This window comes from Cotesia typhae, unplaced genomic scaffold, assembly GCF_013202065.1.
Source record: "Cotesia typhae breed Kobodo isofemale line unplaced genomic scaffold, CoteBio_Ctyphae contig_43, whole genome shotgun sequence".
NCBI lineage: Eukaryota > Metazoa > Arthropoda > Insecta > Hymenoptera > Braconidae > Cotesia > Cotesia typhae.
Genome location: NW_027423752.1, coordinates 3,837,820 through 3,859,874, shown reverse-complemented (window position 1 = coordinate 3,859,874; position 22,055 = coordinate 3,837,820). Strand labels below are relative to the sequence as shown.

At 30.1% G+C, this 22,055-nt stretch overlaps 3 protein-coding genes across 9 annotated transcripts in view; all 3 read right to left on the bottom strand.

The window, feature by feature from the left end:
* Rg (A kinase anchor protein rugose) overlaps positions 1–22,055 on the bottom strand; it is a 242,686-nt gene that overhangs the window by 85,872 nt on the left and 134,759 nt on the right. For 5 of the 7 annotated variants that reach the window (XM_074244499.1, XM_074244494.1, XM_074244498.1 and 2 more), the window contains 8 exons: positions 5,993–6,119; positions 5,666–5,766; positions 5,462–5,557; positions 4,118–4,239; positions 2,923–3,049; positions 2,707–2,826; positions 2,471–2,617; positions 1,887–1,994 (listed from right to left, as the gene is read on the bottom strand). In XM_074244499.1, the coding sequence (XP_074100600.1) occupies positions 1,887–1,994; positions 2,471–2,617; positions 2,707–2,826; positions 2,923–3,049; positions 4,118–4,239; positions 5,462–5,557; positions 5,666–5,766; positions 5,993–6,119 (948 nt within the window). The remainder of the gene's footprint in view (positions 1–1,886; positions 1,995–2,470; positions 2,618–2,706; positions 2,827–2,922; positions 3,050–4,117; positions 4,240–5,461; positions 5,558–5,665; positions 5,767–5,992; positions 6,120–22,055) is intronic. The other 2 variants (XM_074244496.1, XM_074244497.1) reach the window with 1 other exon arrangement.
* LOC141528213 (uncharacterized) lies at positions 15,629–17,038 on the bottom strand. The gene is made up of 2 exons (XM_074244146.1): positions 16,127–17,038; positions 15,629–15,754 (listed from the first exon to the last, which is right to left on the bottom strand). Exons 1-2 carry the CDS (start codon positions 16,873–16,875, stop codon positions 15,751–15,753), a joined length of 753 nt encoding a protein of 250 aa, XP_074100247.1. The 5' UTR covers positions 16,876–17,038; the 3' UTR covers positions 15,629–15,750.
* On the bottom strand, positions 16,954–17,515 carry LOC141528214 (uncharacterized). Its single transcript, XM_074244147.1, has 2 exons — positions 17,188–17,515; positions 16,954–17,091 (listed from the first exon to the last, which is right to left on the bottom strand). Exons 1-2 carry the CDS (start codon positions 17,494–17,496, stop codon positions 17,080–17,082), a joined length of 321 nt encoding a protein of 106 aa, XP_074100248.1. The 5' UTR covers positions 17,497–17,515; the 3' UTR covers positions 16,954–17,079.

The following is a 22,055-nucleotide window of genomic DNA, read 5'->3' as shown; positions in this document are numbered from 1 at the left end:
CCCGAGTGCCACACGTGTTTTTTAAAGATTTCACATGCTTTTAGCAATAGTTAATTTACTATGATAAATTTTCGGAGTAATTAAAAATAGATTAGGTTTTTCGCGCTTGGAAAAATTTGCTTATTTATTTATTTTGTCTTGCGAGAATTGCCGATCGACATCATTAAACCACATAGTCTAGAAATTTCCGAAACTAAAGCCTTTAATTTCTTTATGAATCTTGAGGTAGATGATAAACTCTGCGCTGGAAAATCCTGAAAAAATCTTGAGGCATCGAAGAATTCTCGTTCATAGATCTTGTTTAAACTTGAGTAATAAAATTGTTGATTTCTTGCTATTATTTATCTAATTAAATATTAGAATGTAACAAATTACAACAATCTTTATACTTTGTACACGTGTACTTTTATTCTAAATTTTCTATGTTATTGCCACTCGACTTTTGTCTTGGAATTTAAATAAAGTAAATAAGTAATGAAATAAATGAATAACTACAAAAATGAGGAAAATTTTGTGACGATATCTTCACTATAAAATGGGTTTTTGTAATGGAATTTGGTATATTGAGGAAGGTCTTGACCTGAATTCGTGAGTTTTAATGAGTTTACATATTTTTTGGTGGTAGTTAATTTTTTTGAAGGAGTTTTGAATAGTTTATTGGTTCTATAAGTTTGATTCTTGACATTTTTATGAAATTATTAATAATTGATCCTACACAGTAAAAAATTTTGCGTCATTTTTTTTTTTTTTTTTTTAATTAGTTATTATTTAGAGTCGGTTTCAACTGCTGTGGTCATATCGCCGACTTTAACTGTTGGGAGTGGTACATTGAGGTCTTTTTGGGTTGTGAAAATCTTAAATCTACGCGGCAAGGGTCGAATATCAACCAAGATGGTTTCTAAGACCAGCTTGGGATTCGAACCCACGCCTGGCCGGTGAGCCAGTATGAGTGCTCTATAGGCCTTGCGCCTTAGACCACTCGGCTAATATCACCGGTTTTTGCGTCATTGCGTCAAAAAAAGTTGTGGTAAAAATTTTTGAGTTAAATATTTAACACTTTTATGTGTAAATTTAACATTTATTGTGTTAAATTAACACACAAAAGTGTTGAAAATTTAACACAAAATTTTTTGACGCATTGACGCAAAATTTTTTATTGTGTACAATACCAATACTATTTTTTTAATTTATTTCCCAAGTATCCAAACTATGTACATTGTGATAAAAACAAAAAAATTCTCGAGTCAGACTTTTTTAATTCATACTTCGTGATTTTCGGTAATCAATTAGAGACTATAGATTGCTAGTTATTATTAATAATAAAATATAATTAAAACTTGGTGGAATAAAAAAAATGTATAGTTATATTCTTTGTCTTTAATTGGATTTGTATTGATCAATTAAAACTTGTCTTCCTTATTCTTCAAACAAACATTTACACAAATAACCAGACACACGAACTATACTAACCTATACTAACTCTAACCTCTACTAAACTAATATAATACCATCAGTGCAAATAACAACCAAACGAAAAACTAAAAATAAAAGTATCTAACGAGGAACTAAATACAGAACAGTTATTAAACAAAAACAAAATACAAAGTTTCTTTATTTAAAGTACACAAACCCACCTGTAAATACACAAAACAAGCATTGGAAAATAATTTGTTAATTATTTTGTTTCTCTGATGGGTATTCATGCTAGAACCGAAATAATAAAACGAAAAAAATCCATACTCTCAAGCTACAGGTTAAAAATAAGCTTCTCCAGATTAATATTTAAGTTATTACCTCTCGCCTTTTATCAATAAATCAATAGTTAATTAAAATTAAATCAACAGAAAATTATAAATAAATAAATGAAAGAAATAATAAATGCTTACAGTTTGCATACTTTGGTCGACCATGCTCGAATTATCCAGCTCATCACTCACCCTTTTGTGATTGTCGGGTAGATTCAGGTAGCACTCGTTGTCAAACCGGAATTGACTCTGTAACATAAACCACAAATTAGTCCGCTAAACTGAACGTCAACCCATTCATCATATGTTCAATCATTACTTATTATATCTTCATGTCTCTAAATAACATGGCTACCACAAAAGATACTGTAGAGAGATGGATACCAAAATTAATCACGATTTACTATTGAGAGCATAATTCAAAAATTATGCTAGAAAATTTTTAATTAATTTCTAAAAGTATTCTAAAAATCCAGCTTCTAATTGTATAATGAAATTTTTCTCAAGAATGAATTAACTTTTTTTCATTAATTTGAATCATTTTAAAATGATAGTAATTTTTATAAAATTCGTTTCTAGTTTTTGAGTTATAATTTTGATTAATTAAGCGACCATTTTCTTCATCCCTTATTAAAAACTGAATTAAAATGATCTTATATGTTAAATGCCCATAAGAGATAGTATTAAAAAGCCTATATTTATGATTAATGAAAACAAGAACGTACTTTGTATCCAGGTCCTAATCTATGCATCGCACAAATTTGATGCGTCGTAAGAGCTTCACTGAATAAATAAATGGCGCTCATCTGACCACAAAACACACGCTCTTCATCAACCTCCGGCGTCGCACCGATATAACATTTATCAAATGGCTGAAATGATATTATTTTACATTACATTAGCAAGTCAATCAGCTAATTGATTAATCAATTGATACCAAATAATTGAAATGAGTACTTACGTCATTTGTTGACACGAACCAGGCCATTTCGGTACTTGAAGCTAATTGACCATTTACCAAACATTTTATCTCGCTTTTTGTCCATCTGTTGTATATATACACTATCGCAATCATGTACCACTGGAATTATGTTTGATTTTAATCAATTTATAAGTATAATTGTTCAGTAAATATTATTTTATAATAAATAACAAATTATTTATTACTTAGATTTACCTTTCTAGGTTGGAATTCATATTTAACACAGTGTTGGAAGCCCTTGCCTTTGACTTTCATTGAAGTAAGGACCAAACAGTTGCCAACGAAATGGGCTGAGTATCCAACTCCTTTACTTGTTTTGAAACTGTAAGTATGATTAAATATTATTTGAACATTGTTAAAATAAAAAATAGAATAACAAGTTGTTTTTAATTAAAGTCTGTTTTTGTGAATCTTGATTAAGCTTTAGCAAAGTATTAAATTAAAAATGACATAAACCTCAAACTTCAAAGTTTACTTTTGAAAAATAAGTTCATTATTAATATAAAAACTTAAAATTAAAATGAAACATTAAAAAAATTGATAATAAATTTCCAAGGGGATTTTAAAGTTTCTAAGTGATTACACAACTCAATGTTACGTCAACTAAGTCGATACTCTAAGCTACAGCTCGAGCTTGTAATCGTTTTACATTATTACTTTGTCTCTCGTGTTGTGATTTCTTGTTTCCGAGGTAAAAGCTTATTATGAAACTAAAATCAACTAATGTATCACTAAAATATTGTTCGTATGTTTCAGGTTAACAATTCAATACCAACAATTTGTGAAAAAGGATTTCAGTATAGAATTTAATGAAGAATATGTATTGCTAATTGGGCAAAACTTGCCAATTAAAATTATTACATAAAACTTAATTTTATTTGATCTTTTAAGCTTTCGAATTAATTCATTTTAATGAATTGTTGAGCTAAACTCATTGTGCTCGTTTGTCAGTCAACATTTTGGTTATAAGTGTAATAAAGTAAAGTGATTTGCACAGCAAAGTTTGACATTCTAAAATAAATTTATTTTTTGCACATGCTTGGAGTTTATTACAAAAAGTAATTCCATTATGATCATTTCATGTGGAAATGAAGAAAATATGACTAATGTTGATGTTAGTTTGAAAAAATTTATGAAACATAGCGTTAAAATTGAAGAAATATAGCAAGAAGTTTAAACTGCGCAATTTAGTGTCACATTGATGATAAAAACAAAATTAAAATGATGAAAAAGAAGTCATTGAAAGATAACGTATTAAGAAGTGGGTTCTTGAAAATTCAGAATCGAGCATGATGTGTTAACCCCAAAGAAAAAAAAAAAAAAACCCGATGACATCTCTCGTCTCTCATGAAAAGTATACGGGAGGTACTTGTCACGAGTGTCTACTTACCAGTAAAGGTAAGGCTTTTCTCTCTCGATATTGACTGAGTTGATAGGGTCGAGTCGGAACCACGTGGTAAACGTAAAACCACTTTCATGTGGCCATCTCGCCATTGGTGGTAATACAATAGCCTGAAAAAATATTTCAATCAGAAAATTGATTCATTACTTTGCACAATGATAATTAAAAATGGAAATAGAAGCTTTTCTAGTCTATAATTTGTGATTTGATAATGTACTTAGTATTTCGAGTAAGAGTAAAAAAAAAAAAATTGAACAAGTTAAAAGGCAACAATTAATTTAAAAGTTTTTGATGTACATTCCAGCAAGATGACTCTCTAAGATCAAGTTAACTTGTTCGACAGGTAGAAGCAGTTTGTATTTAAACTTGAGGCACATTGTTATTACCGCAACAAGTTCTAAGATGCGGTTAATCCAACTATGTGGAAGCTAACGTAGATCGTTAAACCTAATCAAGAGACAACCTCGGAACTTAGGCCGTAATTTTTCATTATTTTCAATATTAATTGTCTTAATATTATGAAGACGTTAAAATTGTTGAATTTTTAATTCATTACAAAATGTAATGCAAAACAATTTTTAACTCTACACCAGCTTTTATCCACAACAACATTCTTAAGAACTTTTGTAAGCATTCGTCATTTTTTATTTTGAAGGATAAATGCTGTAACTATTATCAAAATATATTATAAGTTGATATTTTAAAATAAAAATGATTTTTAGTCTTGTAATCAAGATTCGGTTGAACTTGAAAAATATCAAATTAGCCAATCAACAATACAAGTGATACGTTTTATTTACTCGAATAAAATTAAAAAAGAAGCGATTTTTAATAAAAAGTCATTATTTTCTCAACTAACAAAATTCGACAAAACATTATCAATTTGAAACGTTTACTAAGAAACTATGCATTTAATGATATCAATTCAATGTCTATTAGTTTAATGGCTTGTTTTGGATAGGCTCTTCACTTATAAGTATAGGTATAGATTATTGAAGATATATTTTTAGTTTATTTTTTCTGAAGTTTATCCAAAAATTAAATTACTATTACGAAAACTTATGAAAATGCTTATTCAATTTTAGCTTGATATTTAAAATAAACTGTCAAAATCATTGATTATTTGAATTTTATTTCAAATTCAATTAAATATCATTTTAAATTCAATTTAAATATCATTTTTCTTTAAAAAAAGATCTGATTTCCTTTGAAGATGATACTCAAACAAAATTTTCATTTAATAAAAAAATAATATTAATATTAACAAAAAGCTTCTTTTTCTCGTTTTCTATAAAATGTAAATAGTTTGTTATTTAAAGAGTAAAAACTTACGGATCCTTTTCTTCCGGGAAAACTAAAAAATACATCTGGTCCATTACGCTGTGGCATCTGGCGAAGTACGTTTAGCAATTTAGCGGAATGCCTCGGCTATAAACATTTAAGTCAGAACAATAATCATTTGAAATTAATAATAAAAATAATAATAATAATAATTTCAGCAATAGAAAAGAAAGATATTTTCTTTTAGCGTCTTACCCATTTTCCTTTGACGGCTTTCATTGCACCGAAGAGCAATTTCAATTCTTTAACTGTGATACTGTAGCTTGCAAGCACACCCAGCATATCGATCAATAAATCTATTAGAGATAAAAACAGATAAAATTAAATATAGAAATAAATAAATAAGATATAATAGAATGAAGAAGATAGAAGATGGAAGAGAAAGAATTTTAAATAACAATTTTTAAATATTATAAGAGCAAAGACAAGATAGCAACGGCAAAGAAAAAGGGAGATATCAGAGAGTATAAGTTAAGGTTTCAATAAAAGGAAAAAGAAGAAAATGATAGTATATTTATTGACCTGCAACAACTGTTTCTGCACGAGATAAACGATGGAGAACGTGCTCTATAAGACTGACATCTGTGCATGCTTGCAAATTTCTCACGCTTTTTCTCAATATCGCGATGAAGACACTCCATATTTCCGCCTGAAAAATAAAAGAAAATCCTTATTATTATATCATTGTCATCATAGTTATTGTTATTTTCATTATGAATGATTAACTAAGAGCGCCCTATATAGTCATTGTATAAGAGTTCAAAGGTTTATTCTATTTATATTATTTCGTTTGGCAATTTTATTTGTTCCAAAGAGTAGCAATTAAGGAGAAGAGAAGAAATAAAAAACTTCATCAGTTTTAGCGCATTTATTATATATATATATATAAAAAAAAAAAAAAAAAAAAAAAAAAATGCTTTTTCTGCTTAGGGAATATAAATTAAGATTAAATTGAGAGCTTATGGTCTACAGGTTATTATAATTTTTTTTTTCAAGTTCATTTTTTATCGATTTAATAGCTTGAAAACCCAGCGACGCTTGAAAGTAGTCTTAGACGATAAAGTTGATCCTTTGATTGATTTTTAGGAAAAACGATAAGTTTACTGAGAAGAAATTTATAATGTGAAAGGGTTTTTTTTTTCTTATTTGAAAGAAGAAAGTCTGATTGTTAATTTGTAAAAGCTGTGAAAATCCAAAAGTACATTTGTTAGTTTGTAATTGATACAATTGCTTTTTGCAGACGCTGTTAAGAAATATTTCTAATTGTTATTAGAAATAGTGATGAAAGTACTGCAAAGTTTATTTTCAAACAAATTCAAAAGTTAATTCAAGTGACGTTAAAAAAATGAATAATCATGAAATAAGAAGCGAACTGTCTCCACTTAAAACTTTTTACGAGGTTCTATTTAATTATCAATTTTTTTTTTCGATTTAATTTAATTTATCGTGCTTTATAAAATGTGTCTACTAAAAGTATGAGTGCAAATTCACTCACCAACCCTTACTCTTATAATTAAATTGATTCCCTTACGTCGCTTTAAGTACTAAAGAAATTCAATTTTTTCTCAGCTCCATTCGTCTAATGAGACGCTGAGTCTTTTCAGTGTTCAATTATTTCTTTCAAGTAATATTTACCCGTACGTTTATTAATTAACATGAATAATTAATTTGAGAATTAATTAAGCAGTAATTTAAAGAAGAAACTTGGAAAAAAATTTTCGAAAAATTTTTTAATTTGCTGATTTTTCACATATTAGCGGCACCATCACTCGACGGACGCCAGAAGTAAAACAGAAGCCACATGGTGGGCAGCTAGTCATCGGTTTTAACATTGAAATGGGTGTAGTAAAAAAACTAAAAGGAATTTCGCTCTGATTTCTTATGAGCTTATCAAAAACAACATTCTGAAGATAAAAGGAAATTAATCAGGTAAATTTATAAAAATATCGTAAAATAACTTTTCAATCATCAAATAACGGCACGTACTCATAAAATTTTAGTTACCAAGAAATTACATGGATGAAAATTCAAATTAATTTATGAGATACTTGAAATTCTTGGTTTTAGGTTTGATGGTAAATGAAATGCCACGTCGGTTTTCCGATATCGGTGATTAAAATATTTGAATATTTTCGTAATATCTACGAAAATTAAATTTCAACATAGAGCACAATGTTAATATTATATTTAATTATTTTTATTTTCATAATTATGGTTGCTTATGGTACGAAGAATAGTAAAAACAAGCAGAACTAGAGCTCAGGTATTTATGAGAAGTAATATTATTCTGTCTTGCAGGTAGTAAACGACATTCCATTGTTATTACATTCTCAGACTACAATTGTATTAACTATAGTCGTAACAGTAATATAATAAAAGTATTTTTAGTTAAAAAATAAACAGTGACCTTTAATTAACAAGTATATATACTTGTTAATATATATATTTCAATTTCATAAAGAATTTTTATTTATTTTTTTCATGTCAGTCCTTATGGTTATTGCCGCTTGCTAATAATAACTTTAATTACCTTCTACACTTTAGCTAGCGTATGTGGCGCAGTTAATTAATAATTGATAATAATTAACTAAATAATCAACGTTAATTCGTTTCAATAGGTAATTAGTGTAATAGTTAATGATTAATTTTTGATCACTTAGGTCAATGATTTTCGTTAAACATTCAAAAGTTCATTGCATCCCGCGGATTGTTGATAATTGAGTTAATATTTGAGCTGACAGATGTCATTGACAAAAAACTACTTCACTTAATTTAAAAGAGAAATATTTTTTATCTAAAAACTGGTTTTAAAGAGAACCAGTTTTTATTTCTTTTTTTAATTTCTCGTTTTAAATCTCGATTTCTTAGCAAAGGAAAAATTTGAAGTTTCCGAACAAGCGTACATAGCAATTTAAGGAAAATTTAGAGAAAGGAAAGATCTACTCAATGGAATTATTTTTGATAACTAAAAAAATAATTCGGATCGAACCTGGATCTTTTAAACTCAATTAAGCTTGAAACACTAGAATTTTTACTTCCTTGAAAAATCTTAGTTTCCAGGCCACTAAACCTCGCGGATAAGAATTAGTCGCCTAGATTTCGTTTATAATTTTTGGTCCACTGCCCTGGGATATTCCGCTCCCGTATTTATGATTGTCTTTTGTTTTAAGAGAGCTCGATTAGAAAGATTATGGGACAGAAGTTACCACGTGTGCCAGTTAAATTTATTTTACTTACTTACAAAGTTACTGTGCAGATGGTCCTTCTTCCGTGTTTGGTGTTTATGTTGATTAGATTGAATTACGCAAAGTGAATATTGTAGTGGATAAATTAACTTGATTGATGACAAGATTACAACAAGCTTAATTTTATTTCACTAACTCAACACTTGGAATATATTTACTATATTCGGTGACGAAATACAATAAATTTGTAGGATGATTATTTTACTAATAATCTAGGTTGTCGGTGGTTAATTATTTATAATAACGTAATGATATTTTAATACAGAATAGTAGTAATAATGATGATATAAACTTATTAATTAATTAGTAGATTTGGTAGTTGTTAATAATTATTTAGTTTTGGTGAGTAATCACCTAATAGTGGTAATAGTAGTATAGTGGTAATAGTGGTAAGATTGACTAAGATAAATCTAACGTGGTGGTTAACACCGGGGGATAGATCGAAGTGTCGATCACCGCTCAAGTATCGGGGTTTGTGACCGTTTTTCCCCTCCTCGTGCCGTCTTGTGACGTCACGGGACTACCTATTATTTTAGCTAGTGTCGGTAACGAAAATTTCGGGTGGTAGTTCGCCAGGCTGATAAAGTCGGGACATTTTGTAGTGTCTCAAGCTATTCGAGACACTGTCCATAATTACTATTCAGTTATTTAAATTATAATTATAAACTGATTTATTTTTGGAATCGATTGGTAGAGCCATTTAAAAGTTTTTCCAAAAAAACCACATTTGAAAAAATTTACCTCGTAGTTTTTTAAAGATTTCTTGAAATCTACCGGTCCGAACCGGTCCAAATTGTTTTGAAAATTTAAGTTTGGTCACGGACACGGACATAGTGAAATTTTCGGGAAAATGGTCGGATTCCCTTTCGAGGACCTCAAAACGTGGAGATCTGATGAAAACTGGATTTTAGAAAATCGAGGTAAAACTAATAACTTCCCATTTTTTTTTAATTTTCAATTTTCTTAGCGGGAAGTTAAAAATCGAATAATAATTGACAAACATATTCTGAAATGTATTTGAGATTTGTTTTTGATGGGATATAAAATAATAAAAAACACGAACATTTTTGGTACTCTTGAAACAAAACGGTCATGTCTTAAGCCAACGTTACCAAGTGTCTTAATCCTCAAGAAAAAAATTGTTAAGTGAAATTTACAACTTAACTTGTTTAAAAATAATGATGTAGTTGGTTGACATTGGCTAGTTAAAATTTTTGAATGAGAAATTTTTTCTATTCATCTTGAAGTTTGATTGTCTTGATTTGATTTATAAAGTTCTCGAATTAATTTAAACTAAATATCCCGAAAGAATGATAGAATTATCAAGAGAACATTTTTTATAGTTTAAGAATTTTTTTTTAGTGTAGACATTTTAAATTTATATGTGTAATTAATAATAACAACAATAGGGAATGAAAATGAAAATGTAAAACAGACAAGCGTTGGATCTCATAAACCCTCGAACTACAGGTGGTAGAATTGGAGCTTCTAATCCATTCGAGTAAAACATGCAAGCGCAAACATTATACATTAGAATACTAACTAAAGGCGCATTCGAGCAAATTTACTACTGAGCTGGATGGTATCTAGTTAATAAATTAATGATAATTTTATTACATTGTATAAGTTTGTTATTGAATTATTATAGACTTTAAATTAATTTCGAGTTTAATATACTATACACTCATGTATAGATATAAAAATATAAATTCAGTACAAATTCGGTGTATGTAAATTATATGATCAAGATTTGGCACAAAAGATTTAGTAGCTATTTCTGTGAAAAGTTTGCTAGAATATCGCCAGGTGTTAAATTGAGTTTCAGTTTTCGCAAGTTTAGTTCGTCATAGAGCTGAATAACGAATAGATCCTGCAAGCTATCTATATCAACATATTTCAAACTAGTTCACATACACCTATATTATACCGTATATTCACATAAATATACATTATCTCTCTTAGTGTTTCTCCGTTATGGATTAAACTGTTTCGCAGTAAATTTCTAGACTTTGTTGGTCAAGTACAAACCCTTAGATTATATTACTCAGGATTTCAGTTTATTATCTATTTTCTTTGCATATAATCAGATGATGTAGTTTTAAATAAAGTTTTGAAAAATACATTAATAGGGGGAGAAAGGGACCAATTGAACTACTCAACTTTAAAAAATGAAAAAATGCTTCATTCTCTTACAACCAGATTTTAATATTAAACTCTGATATAATAAAAATTTGAAATCATTGCGATTAATAAATTTTGAAAAATTGAGATTTTTGAATTTTTAGGTTTATAAATTTATTTTTCGGCTGGTTACAAATTGTTTAATAATATTTTAATTTTTGAATTAATTGATAAAGTTGGAATTGTCGTAGTTGCATATACTGATACTTTATAATCTCCAAAATTGTTTATAGTGACATACTATGTGCAGAGAAATAAAGATGTAACGTTTGTTATTGTTTTAATTTGAAGTGAATATTAATTTATTCAAGGCTGTCAAGAGTATTTAATAACTGTGGTAAGTAATGAAACATTATTATTGCTATTATTATTATTAAAAATTAACAGTTAATAGTTGACTATATTGCTTAGATAATATTATTTTTGTCAAGTTGAGGTTGTAACCTAACAATTTAATGAAGTATATTTCTAATGTATTTAATCTCAAATTTGTGAAAAATTACAACAAATTGATATCAAGTAGAAAATAACAAATAGAAAATAGAAAACTCACTATGAATTATAACTTCCTGATGCCCTGTGACGCTCTGTTAGCATCACCCAGAACTCCGCTATTTATAATGATTATTTTTTTTTTAAATTTATTGTTAATTTACATAATATAACTAGGTGTTACCCGCCCGCTCCGCTGAGCACTTTATAGAATTGTAGTTTTAGATCTAGACTTGAAATTCAATTGGAGTATTATTTTGACTTGCACAGGTTCCACATTCCATCGAATCAGAAATATAATTTATTGAAATCCGTATTGAGATGATCTCTACATGACAAATAACAGATCCTTATCAAATTTGCAGCTTTTTGAAGCTATATTTTTAAAATTAAAATTTTTCATTGACACCCACCCCCACGATCTTTATTGGAGGTGATTCGGTGTAAAATCCGTTCTTAGATTATTTTTGTACCACATGTAGACGACTTCTATTAAATTTGGAGTCTATAGGAGCTATAGTATGGAAATTAAAAATTTTCATTGTTAATACCTGCCCCCGCAACCCTCTGTAAGGCGATATATCGTAAAATTCATAGATAGATTATTTCTACATCTCTTACAGAAGATTCCTACCAAATTTGAAGTTGATAGAAGCTATATTTTAAAAACGGGAATTTTTCATTGTTAACGGCCCCGCAACCCCCCTTGTGGGTGGAATTTCGTAAAATCCGTTCTTAGTTGACCTTTACTCGGTGAAATGAATATTCCTGTCAAATTTCAAGTCTCTAGGTCTTATAGTTCCAGAGATATCGTGATGAGTGACTATATCTATAGAAAGTCTCCTATATATATATATATATATATATATATATATATATATATATATATATATATATATATATATATATATATATATATATATATATAATACTAGTTGTTATTCGCCCGCTTCGCTGGGCATTTTATAGAATTGTATTTTTAGATTTAAACTTGAAATTTAATTAGAGTATTGTTTTGACTCACAAATTCCAAATTTCATCGAATTAGCATATACCTTTTATCCATGTAATTATTCCAGCTAATATTCATTGTAACTTTCAATGTGCAATCATTATAATGTTTGCGTGGCTTTTTTTCAAAGATGAATAATAATTGACACGAAGAAAAAAATTTGAAATGAGAATTTAGAGCCTATAGGAGCTATAGCTTGGAAATTAAAAAATTTAAATGTTAACACCCGCCTTCGCAAACCTCTGTGAGGTGAGCTATCATAAAATTTGCCCATCGACTTTTTCTACATCTCTTACAGAAGATTCCTACCAAATTTGGAGTCGACAGGAGCTATAGTTTTAAAAACGGTAATTTTTCATTATTAACGCCCCCGCAATCCTCTTTGGGGTAGAATATCGTAAAATTCATTCATAAATTATTTTTTCATCATTTACAGAAAATTCCTACAAAATTTGGAGTCTGTAGGGGTTATAGCTTGAAAATTAAAAATTTTGATTGTTAATATCCACCCCCGCAACCCTCTGTGAGGTGAGATATCGTAAAATTCGTTTATAGATTATTTCTACATCTCTTACAGAAGATTCCTACCAAATTTAGAGTCGATAGGCGCTATAGCTTGAAAATTAAAAATTTTCATTGTTAAAAGCCACCCCCGCAACCCTCTGGGGGGGGGGGAGATATCGTAAAATTCGTTCATAAATTATTTTTACATCATTTACAGAAGATTTCTACCATATTTAGAGTCGATAGGACCTTTAGCTTGAAAATTAAAAATTTTTGTTGAAAAAACCCTGAAATTCATCAATTGGCATCAACGATCGCACGGACCATGACTAGAGAGCTATTCATGGTACCGACAATCGCGCGGACCATGACTAGAGAGCCAGTCATGATTAAGATCTTCATGAATCATTGACAATCGCAATAGCCATGACTAAGGAGCTAGCCACAGTCAAGGTTCTCATTAAGTACTAGCAATCGTACTGATTATGACAAAAAAGCCAATCGTAGCTAAGAACTTTATCAGGTACTAACAAAAGCACGGACCATAACGAGAGAGCTAGTAGAAAACAATCCCAATCATAGTGGGAAATTATTCTGAGCCATTATTGGGCCGCTATCCCCGAAACCCCCACGCAGTCCATCGGAGCTAGCGAGCCAATGAATTAACCCAACCAAATCCCCTCCCAAATCACAAGACTGCTTAAAAGAGGCAGCGAGGAGAGCTGCCACACAGTCCACTTCCATCCACTGAGCGAAGAAGAAGAACAAGAAGAAGAAGAAGAAGCCAATCAAGAATCTACAGTAAGCGAGCAAGGCTTACAATACAGTGCAGTATCTTTGGATATCAAGCGAGCAAAGCTTGTATATCCACTACTCAATAATTGGATCATCTCAACTACACCAAACGCTGACTGGCATCGTTAAAACAGTTCTTTTTAGAACTAAAACTTAAACAGTTCTTTTCAGAACTAACCAACTAAGTCTTCTCAAGACTACTCAAGGCTTTTATTTAAGAGCGTGTGACTAACAAGTCATCTCAGGACTACTACGTAGTCCAAAACCAATCGGTCTTTTTCAAGACCACAAAATAATTAACATTGTAAGAAACCTACCCAAGTTTGAGAGAAGGTGCCGGTATTATAACCGAACAATTTTCATTGTTCAAAGTCACCCCCGCAGCCCCCATGGGGGGGGGGGGTGAAATATCGTGAAATTCATTCATAGATTATTTCTACATCTCCTACAGAAGATTCCTACCAAATTTGGTGTCGATAGGAGCTATAGTTTAAAAACGGGAATTTTTCATTGTTAACGCCCCCGCAACCCCCCTTGTGGGTGGAATTCCGTAAAATCCGTTCTTAGCTGACCTCTACTCGGCGAAAGGAATATTCCTACCAAATTTCAAGTTTCTAGGTCTGATGGTTCCCGAGATATCGTGATGAGTGACTATATAGATAGGAATCTCTTATATATATATAGATATAATTAATATATTATTTACTAAAAGTTCGGGTTTGAGTTTTAAATATTATTGGTTCAATTGATCCCGAGGGGTGGTTCAATTGTTTCCAAATGGGGGTCAATTGAACCATTCAACGCGTTTGCAGAAATTAATAATTTTTAAGAATTCACGTTTTTTATTGACTAATTTATGTATTGATCATGATATTAAACATAATAAACCAACATTACAAGAAAAACTCTACTCAAACAAAAATAGAGATAATAACTTTTTGATAAATAATCTAGAATTTTTCTTTTTTAAAAAAGACGATATCAAGAAAAGAAATTAATAAATAAAAACAGTCGGTTTTGTTAAAATAGTTTTTTTTTTAATGAATATTTCTAGGGCCATCCATTAAAAATTATTTTTTCTTTTTAAATGCAAGGAGTATGTTTAATCAAACCGTGTTTTTTATGTCGATTCAACATCAATGTTTATTGTTGATTTTTTCCCATATTTATAAAATTAAGATAAATACAAATATGTGATAGACAACCTAATACCTGAAAATTTTAATACGAATAAAAAGCAACAAATAAAAGAGCTAAATATTTAACATATAGCATATGGCGTTTTATTATAAAAGGATTTAAAAAATTTTAACTAAATAAATGAATAATTTTATCGCTCTGTGTAAATGCATCTATATATGTATGTGCAATTTGAGTAAGCTCGAATAACAAGCTCGGTAAAATGGTTAAATGCGAAAAAGTATATATCCAACTGAAAAACATACGAAAACCAATGACATTTCGTTCGTTTTATTGCGAAATATATGAATTAAAAAAAATATCATACTAAAAAGTTTGTAAATAAAAGAAGATATAACTGCAGTAAACGTTAATTTTATGATTATATTTCGAAATGAATGTTTTTTAACATCATTATGCATTGCAGAAACAAAGAATACCAATTAATATTTTTTGTTCAAACTGAAAATGGCATAGAAATTTTTTCAAACAATTTTTTTGTTTATTTAACAGAAATTTTAAAACGAATTTCAACAAAATATATAATTTTGAAGAATTAACTTAATCCACCCAAAACATTTCATCAGCTTTAATTTTTCATGGACGATAGCGACAATATATAAGCCAAACTTTGCTTAAGGGGGATAGCCACTGTGACGCTGGAAAAAATAGGCAATTTTCGGGAATTTTTTTTACTAGGATAATAAAGGAATTTGGGGATCGGGTTTTTTTTGTTTTATAAAGTATATGTTGAGGATAATTCTCCTAAATTTTTATTCAAAAATATTTTGTTATCACAAAGTTATAAACATTTTTGTAGAGCACCAAAAAAATTTCCCCCTCCATTGCCGGTACTGTAACTCAAAAACGGATTATCTGAAACAAAAAAACCAAACGGCATTTTAATCTATAGGAATGTCGCTATCGTCGCACGTAGGGGATTTTGAAAATTTTGATTTGAGAAAAAATGGCGCCATATTGAAAATTTTTTCGTCTTTTTCCTCATTTTTTGGACTCAAACAGCCTTAAAAATCTTAAAAATTAAAATTTTCAAAATCCCCTACGTGCGACGATAGCCACTAAGTAGACGAATACGGGGAAACAAAAAAATTGAGAATCGGTTCATATTTACGAAAGTTACAGTACCGGAAAGTTTGAAAAAAGTCGTTTTGAGAAAAACGCGAGTAAAGTTTTAAGAAGATTCTCGCAACTTTAAAATCTAGTCTTTCACAAAATATTCATACTCACATCAAACTATCAAGTCCTGGGCCATATGAGGGTTCTTCCTCCTTATCTTTAGTATTGACCTTGACTTTTTTTATTTTTTTACTGGCCGTTTCCATGCGGCTTTCAGCAGCTTTAACCCGAGTAGCGTCGCGCTCAGCGCAGTATGAGTAGAGTGTTGGTCCTACTTTAACATCGAGATTCTCTAATATCTTCAGAGTTGCTAGAGCCCCATCATTGAATGTAATTGTTGAAATATATAAAGCTATTTCAACAATAAGGGAATAAGAAGAATTTGTTTTTGGGGCGAGCTGCCACACTAATGCATTGAAGCTTTCATTATTATTTTGTGTAAACCCACCGACACATCGTTCCAATAACTCTGGATTCGATAGATCTTCATAAATCGGTATTAAAGCTTCCGCAATATCTGCAGGAAGTGGTGGTTTTTCAACTAATGAGTCCAAAGTATTTGTTGCCACAGCTTTTTGAAATTGACACCACGAATTTGCACCTTCAGGACAAAGAAAATGCTGCGGATCTTCGGGTGATGAAAACTTGTGATAAAATGTTTGCCAAATAGCATTATACATCTCATCAACATCATTAGAATGACGTCTGATTGCTAAACCATAATACTTTGTAAATTCATTAATTGCTTTGTCCGTTAATCGACCTTTCCCACCTAAACTTTTCTGTGTATTTTCTTCTTTTCCTGTTTTTGTCTTCTTGTTAGTTCGTTGCTTCTTCAAAGCCCTTAGTCGACTGCCCATTCGTTTTTGCACGTGATTAATACATTCCTTTTTTTTTTATCTTCACCATGTCCCCATACGGTTTAGCATCACAAATATTTTTATACGTTTTAGTGTCACCATCACCTATATAGTTTACATACTTAACGTTATGTAATAACTCTGATCGCATAAACATCTCTTTTATTCCATCTACCTCCATTTGTCCAGAAGAATTTTCATGGTTTATTGGACAGTCTAGAGCATGGTCTTGCATAAATTGATCGTATTCAGCTGTTCCTTTTTTGAGCTCATTAGCGCACACATCTTACAATAACTGGATTTCATACTTACATCTACGATTTTGCCAGTGAAGTAACCAATTAGAGAAGATATACCAAATGAAGATTTAAACCCTCTTTTCTTCCAACTACCGTCACCGGAGACAGAAATTCCAGGAATGTCATTGGATTTTAAATGCTTGCAGGTTTCTTGGATTTCTTCTTTAGCAGCTTTTTTCAACACTAAATCACAACAGTTTCTAGCTGCATTTCTGATTTGTGTGACCAGACGATCGTAAAAGCTATGGAACATTGGTCGTGGTAAATCCATGAAAGCACAAAATCTTTCAGCTCCAGATAACCCAATACCAATTATCCGCATTGCAAAGATGAAACGGCGATTAATTTCATACGCATTCTTGATGAGTGGACATGAATTTATCAAAACTGGATCACATTTTTGCAATTCACAACTAGTTTAAAACCTAATCCTCGAATACTTGTCTCAGTAAAGTTTACATCACCACCACACTTTTACACGATACACAGCCACTTAGTAAATTAAATATCGAAAAAAATTTATAATTTTGTAGCTAATACTCGAATCAATTGTACAATCAGATTTTTGTGATAATTTCCTCTTGGAAGCACTATCACGTCGTTGAGAGCCAGTATTTTTTCAGTTTCATATCTGTTGAGCGGTCGATTAAATTTTTTCCTGTCGTTTGGCAGTTTTCTTTCGTTTTTAATAACTTTACTTTGTTTACGATCCATTATTTAACAAATTTTTTTGTTAAATAAACAAAAAAAAAAAAAAAAGATCAGAAGATTTAAAAAAATAAGTAAGTAAACAATAACGAGTACACTAAGAAACTCAATAAATTAAAGAACGAGTGTGTATTCATACAAAACAACTAAACTATGAGGTACAGTATCTTAACAATAAGAAAAAATATACGTTAAAAGTCGAATAATTGTAACGGTTGACAATCGTGAGGGAAAACAATCGCCAACCCGTACGAATCAAAGACGGAGCGAGCAGGCGACGTTTTCGTCGAAGCGCCGCGCGTAAAACGGTCAATCGACGCGCTCTTATAAAAATGACTATAACTCGAAAACTATTCGGAATTTTTCTATAAAATTTGAAATACATAATTTTGAATATATAAACTTCAGTTTAATGAAAAAAAAAAAAAAATTTTTTTTCCGAAATTTTACAGTGGCTATCCCCCTTAAAGAAAAAAAAAAAACTGAAAGAATTATTGACATTTTCCGTTAGCACTAGAATTCGCATTAAACTTATGTGGAAAGTGCGTCGACTATTTTGAAAGCGAAGACAGAATTCTGTAAACAAAACAAAATAGCGAAAGTCACAAAAGTTTTGATTATTTTAAGAATATGGTGCAAGATGAAATCAAATTAAAAATTGCATGGACAAAAAAGTTAATTCATGTTTGAAGTACATGCAAAAAAATAGGCGCTGTAACAAGATGCAGTCCTGTGGGAATAACAAGACAAAATTCTGCTGTAGAAACAAAATTTTCATAGAGCCGCAACAAGACTGATCCTGTCGGGGCAACATGATAAAATTCTGTTGCAGCAACCGGATTTTCTTGGAGCAACGAGATTTTCCCTGTGGGAGCCACAAGATAAAATTAAAAATTTTAAATAACGTTTATTTTTAGCAACTTTACTCTATGTACAATCACAAATGAATTTGAAGTGAGTTTTTGTTTCTAATGTTGAGTATCAGAGTGAATGAATATAAGTAATTTTTCATCAATTAAAATAAGTCTTAATTCATAAATTTTTTTTCGTCCTGTTGTTGCACCATGAAAATCCTGTTGCTACAGAAGGATTTTATCCTGTTGCTTCCAGAGGACTGCATCCTGTTGCAACACCTATTTTTTTCCGTGTATTACATCAAATAAATTCAAAACGAAGTGACAGAGCCATAAAATGCAAAATCTAATAAAAACATTTCTTCAGATAATATTTTTATAACCGTACCATACATAATATGCAAAACTAATTGAATCTATCATAAAATTTAAATGAATATTCTAGTCACTATATGTAAATATAAAATCGCGCGATACCGCTGGTAATATGGAAACTTAGAGCGAGTATGCGCTACCTAGCGGCAGCCGCTAAACTTAAACTTATAACTTCACGTGTATACTTTCATAACTTGCTCCCAAACGTTAATTCTTCGATAACAAGTCATAAAAAATCTACCTTATTATTGACGAAGAACATTTTGAACTTTTCAAACTTGCTGGGGAAAAATTTAATTAAAATATTTTTAACTTTTGTAATTTTTTGTTCAGTTTGAATACTATAGCTTCTCATCATTTCAATGATAAAGAACCAAAAATCACAACAAAAATTTTTATCAATTCAAATAAACCACTTTTTTCCATATGTGTCTGCATAATTTCTGGCGCCGCTTTATAAACTCAGTACAGGCACTTTATTAATTTCATGACAAGGTATCTCATCAACTCTGTAAAGTATAACATACAGCATACATGCAATATGAAACTTTCTTCATGTTCATGTTTGTCTCTTTCTTCTTCTTCAGCAAGACACTATTCATTCTTATTTCCGTCAAAAGAATAGTGTTCTTTGAACTAGGACATTGCATTTTAAATTAAACACCCATTTTATGTTTCACATTGCACTGACAGTATAAATTATCATTTCTATTTTAATTATTGGCCTTCTTTTATTTTGTTGTTCATGACAATCGACGAAATTAAAAATACATAAAAAATAATACTGCTATTAAATTAAATTGGATATTTTTATTTCACCAAATCACTGATTCAATTCTGTCACCAGTAATTACTTATTGATTTAACTGTTTTGTTTCCATTTATTTGACCCCTTTTTTTAATTATAATTAAGAGAGTTACTTGTTTGATTTCAACTGCGCCTGCCAATTTGTCGTTATTATTATCGGAAAAAAAAAAAATAATAATAAATAAATAAATAATAATGAGGGTTTCAGTGTTATATTTAATTAGACGGATAAAAACGCCGGCTATTATCGTCAAAATCAATACTAGACAGTTCAATTGAAACAGATAATTATTCAAAGTCGTTAAAGCACTAAATCAAATTTTTTTTATCTCATAAACAATAATCAAATACTAAATAAAAATGTTTGTAAACAATCAAAATTATTACAAATGTCTAATTACTCAAAAGTTTCAATCGATTTTGGTGACTAAGTAATATTATACTTTCAAAAGTTTGTTGGAACGAAACCAAATAATTTAATTTAAGAAATGAGATTCCGGGAAAATGAGAATAGTTATAAGTTATTAAGAATAAGATTTGTTTGTTTGTTTGTTCATTTTCTTTATTTTTCCCCAGGAATATAATAAACTTTCAATAGTTTCATAAACTTTTGTTTTTCTCGGGGTTCATTTTATCATAGAATTTTTTTCACCCAAGTAAATTACAGTTTAATAATAAAATTAATGAGAATTGTTCAAGAAACCGTCAACTCTGAAACTCTTATTAAATATCAATTTAATTATAACCATATTTTTTTGTTTTCGTTTTCGTACTTTCATTAGTTTATTAAACGCAAAAACTTTCAGATTATTCAGAAGTTTTCAATTTTCTCCACTCAAGCAGTAGTGCTTTGGAAGTTTACTGTCAGATGGAGTTATGCCGTACTGCTGTACGCCATTATCCGCCCTAAAAACATTGACTTCTGTACAAGATAAACCATAATTTCTCCTTTTCGGTGTTAGTTTTTTTTTTTTTTTTGACTGGTAAACATTTTTTCAACTTATTTGGTCTTTTTCGAGAAATTCTTTAAAAAAAAAAGCTAAAATCCGACTTCAAAGTCCTGGAAAGCATGTTTCAACTGCGTGATGGTAGAAAAAGAAAAAAATTTTCGCCCCCAGATTATAATGGCGCTCAAGTGAGTATTGGATAATCCTCGTCCTCAAAGGAAAAAGTATTTAAAAAATAGAAAACTAGAACTAGTAGAACCAGAACTAGATAGTGTGTATGGATCCTTTGATACAGCAATTCACCTCACCTCAAGAGTTGAGTGTATGTCACATAATAACGCAAGCTCCAGTGGGTTGGATGCTATCAAGTCAAGTAGAAGAATGTCGTAAAAGCCGCGGGGGCCTGGAAATACCGGTATTCACGGTTCACGAACCATCCACAACTTTGAACTCTCGTCGCCGGCAGTTAGCTGTTTATCACGCTTAACAAAATCTTTAATGTTTGTCATTTATATTTTGTAATTCTTACTACCAACTTTTTGTACTAAATTAAATTCACTAAGCGGTAATATAATATAATTGAGATTCACTCCAGTTTGATGTGTGCCACAAATTTATTTAGATTATTTAAAGTTTGTCAACAAGCTTAATTGATTAAGCATGTTTTTCCTGATACTCTTTCAATACACTTAAGATGAAAAATACAAAGTGAAGTTAAAGTTATCCAGATTGAGAAAGAGACCTGGAAAAAAGTAAAGTTACGTCTTTTCTCTTCAAAGCAATTGAGTTAATTCCAAGTATCTTAGTTTCGTCTCAGCAAAAGCTTATGAGAGAAAGGAAACGAGCTGGAATACATGTCTGGCTCCTGAACTCTAGAAGAGGCTGTGTAGCAAACCCGTAAGCATCGAACTAATCGACTTCGTCTCCATCGGATTTTATCTAAAGAAACTGTTGTAAATGTTATTAATCAACTAATTAATCAATTAATTATTGTTATAGTTCCCCATAATTCAATTTGCAAAATTTACTTTTTATTGAAATAAAAATAAATGTTTCATTTCAAACACACAGTTTTTAATTTTGTAAACTTTTTGTAGCTACAGTAAAATATTAGGATGATTTGAATTTAAAATTGAAAAAGTTACTCTGTAAAATAATTGTTGTCCCACAAAAATCTTCTTTCTTATCT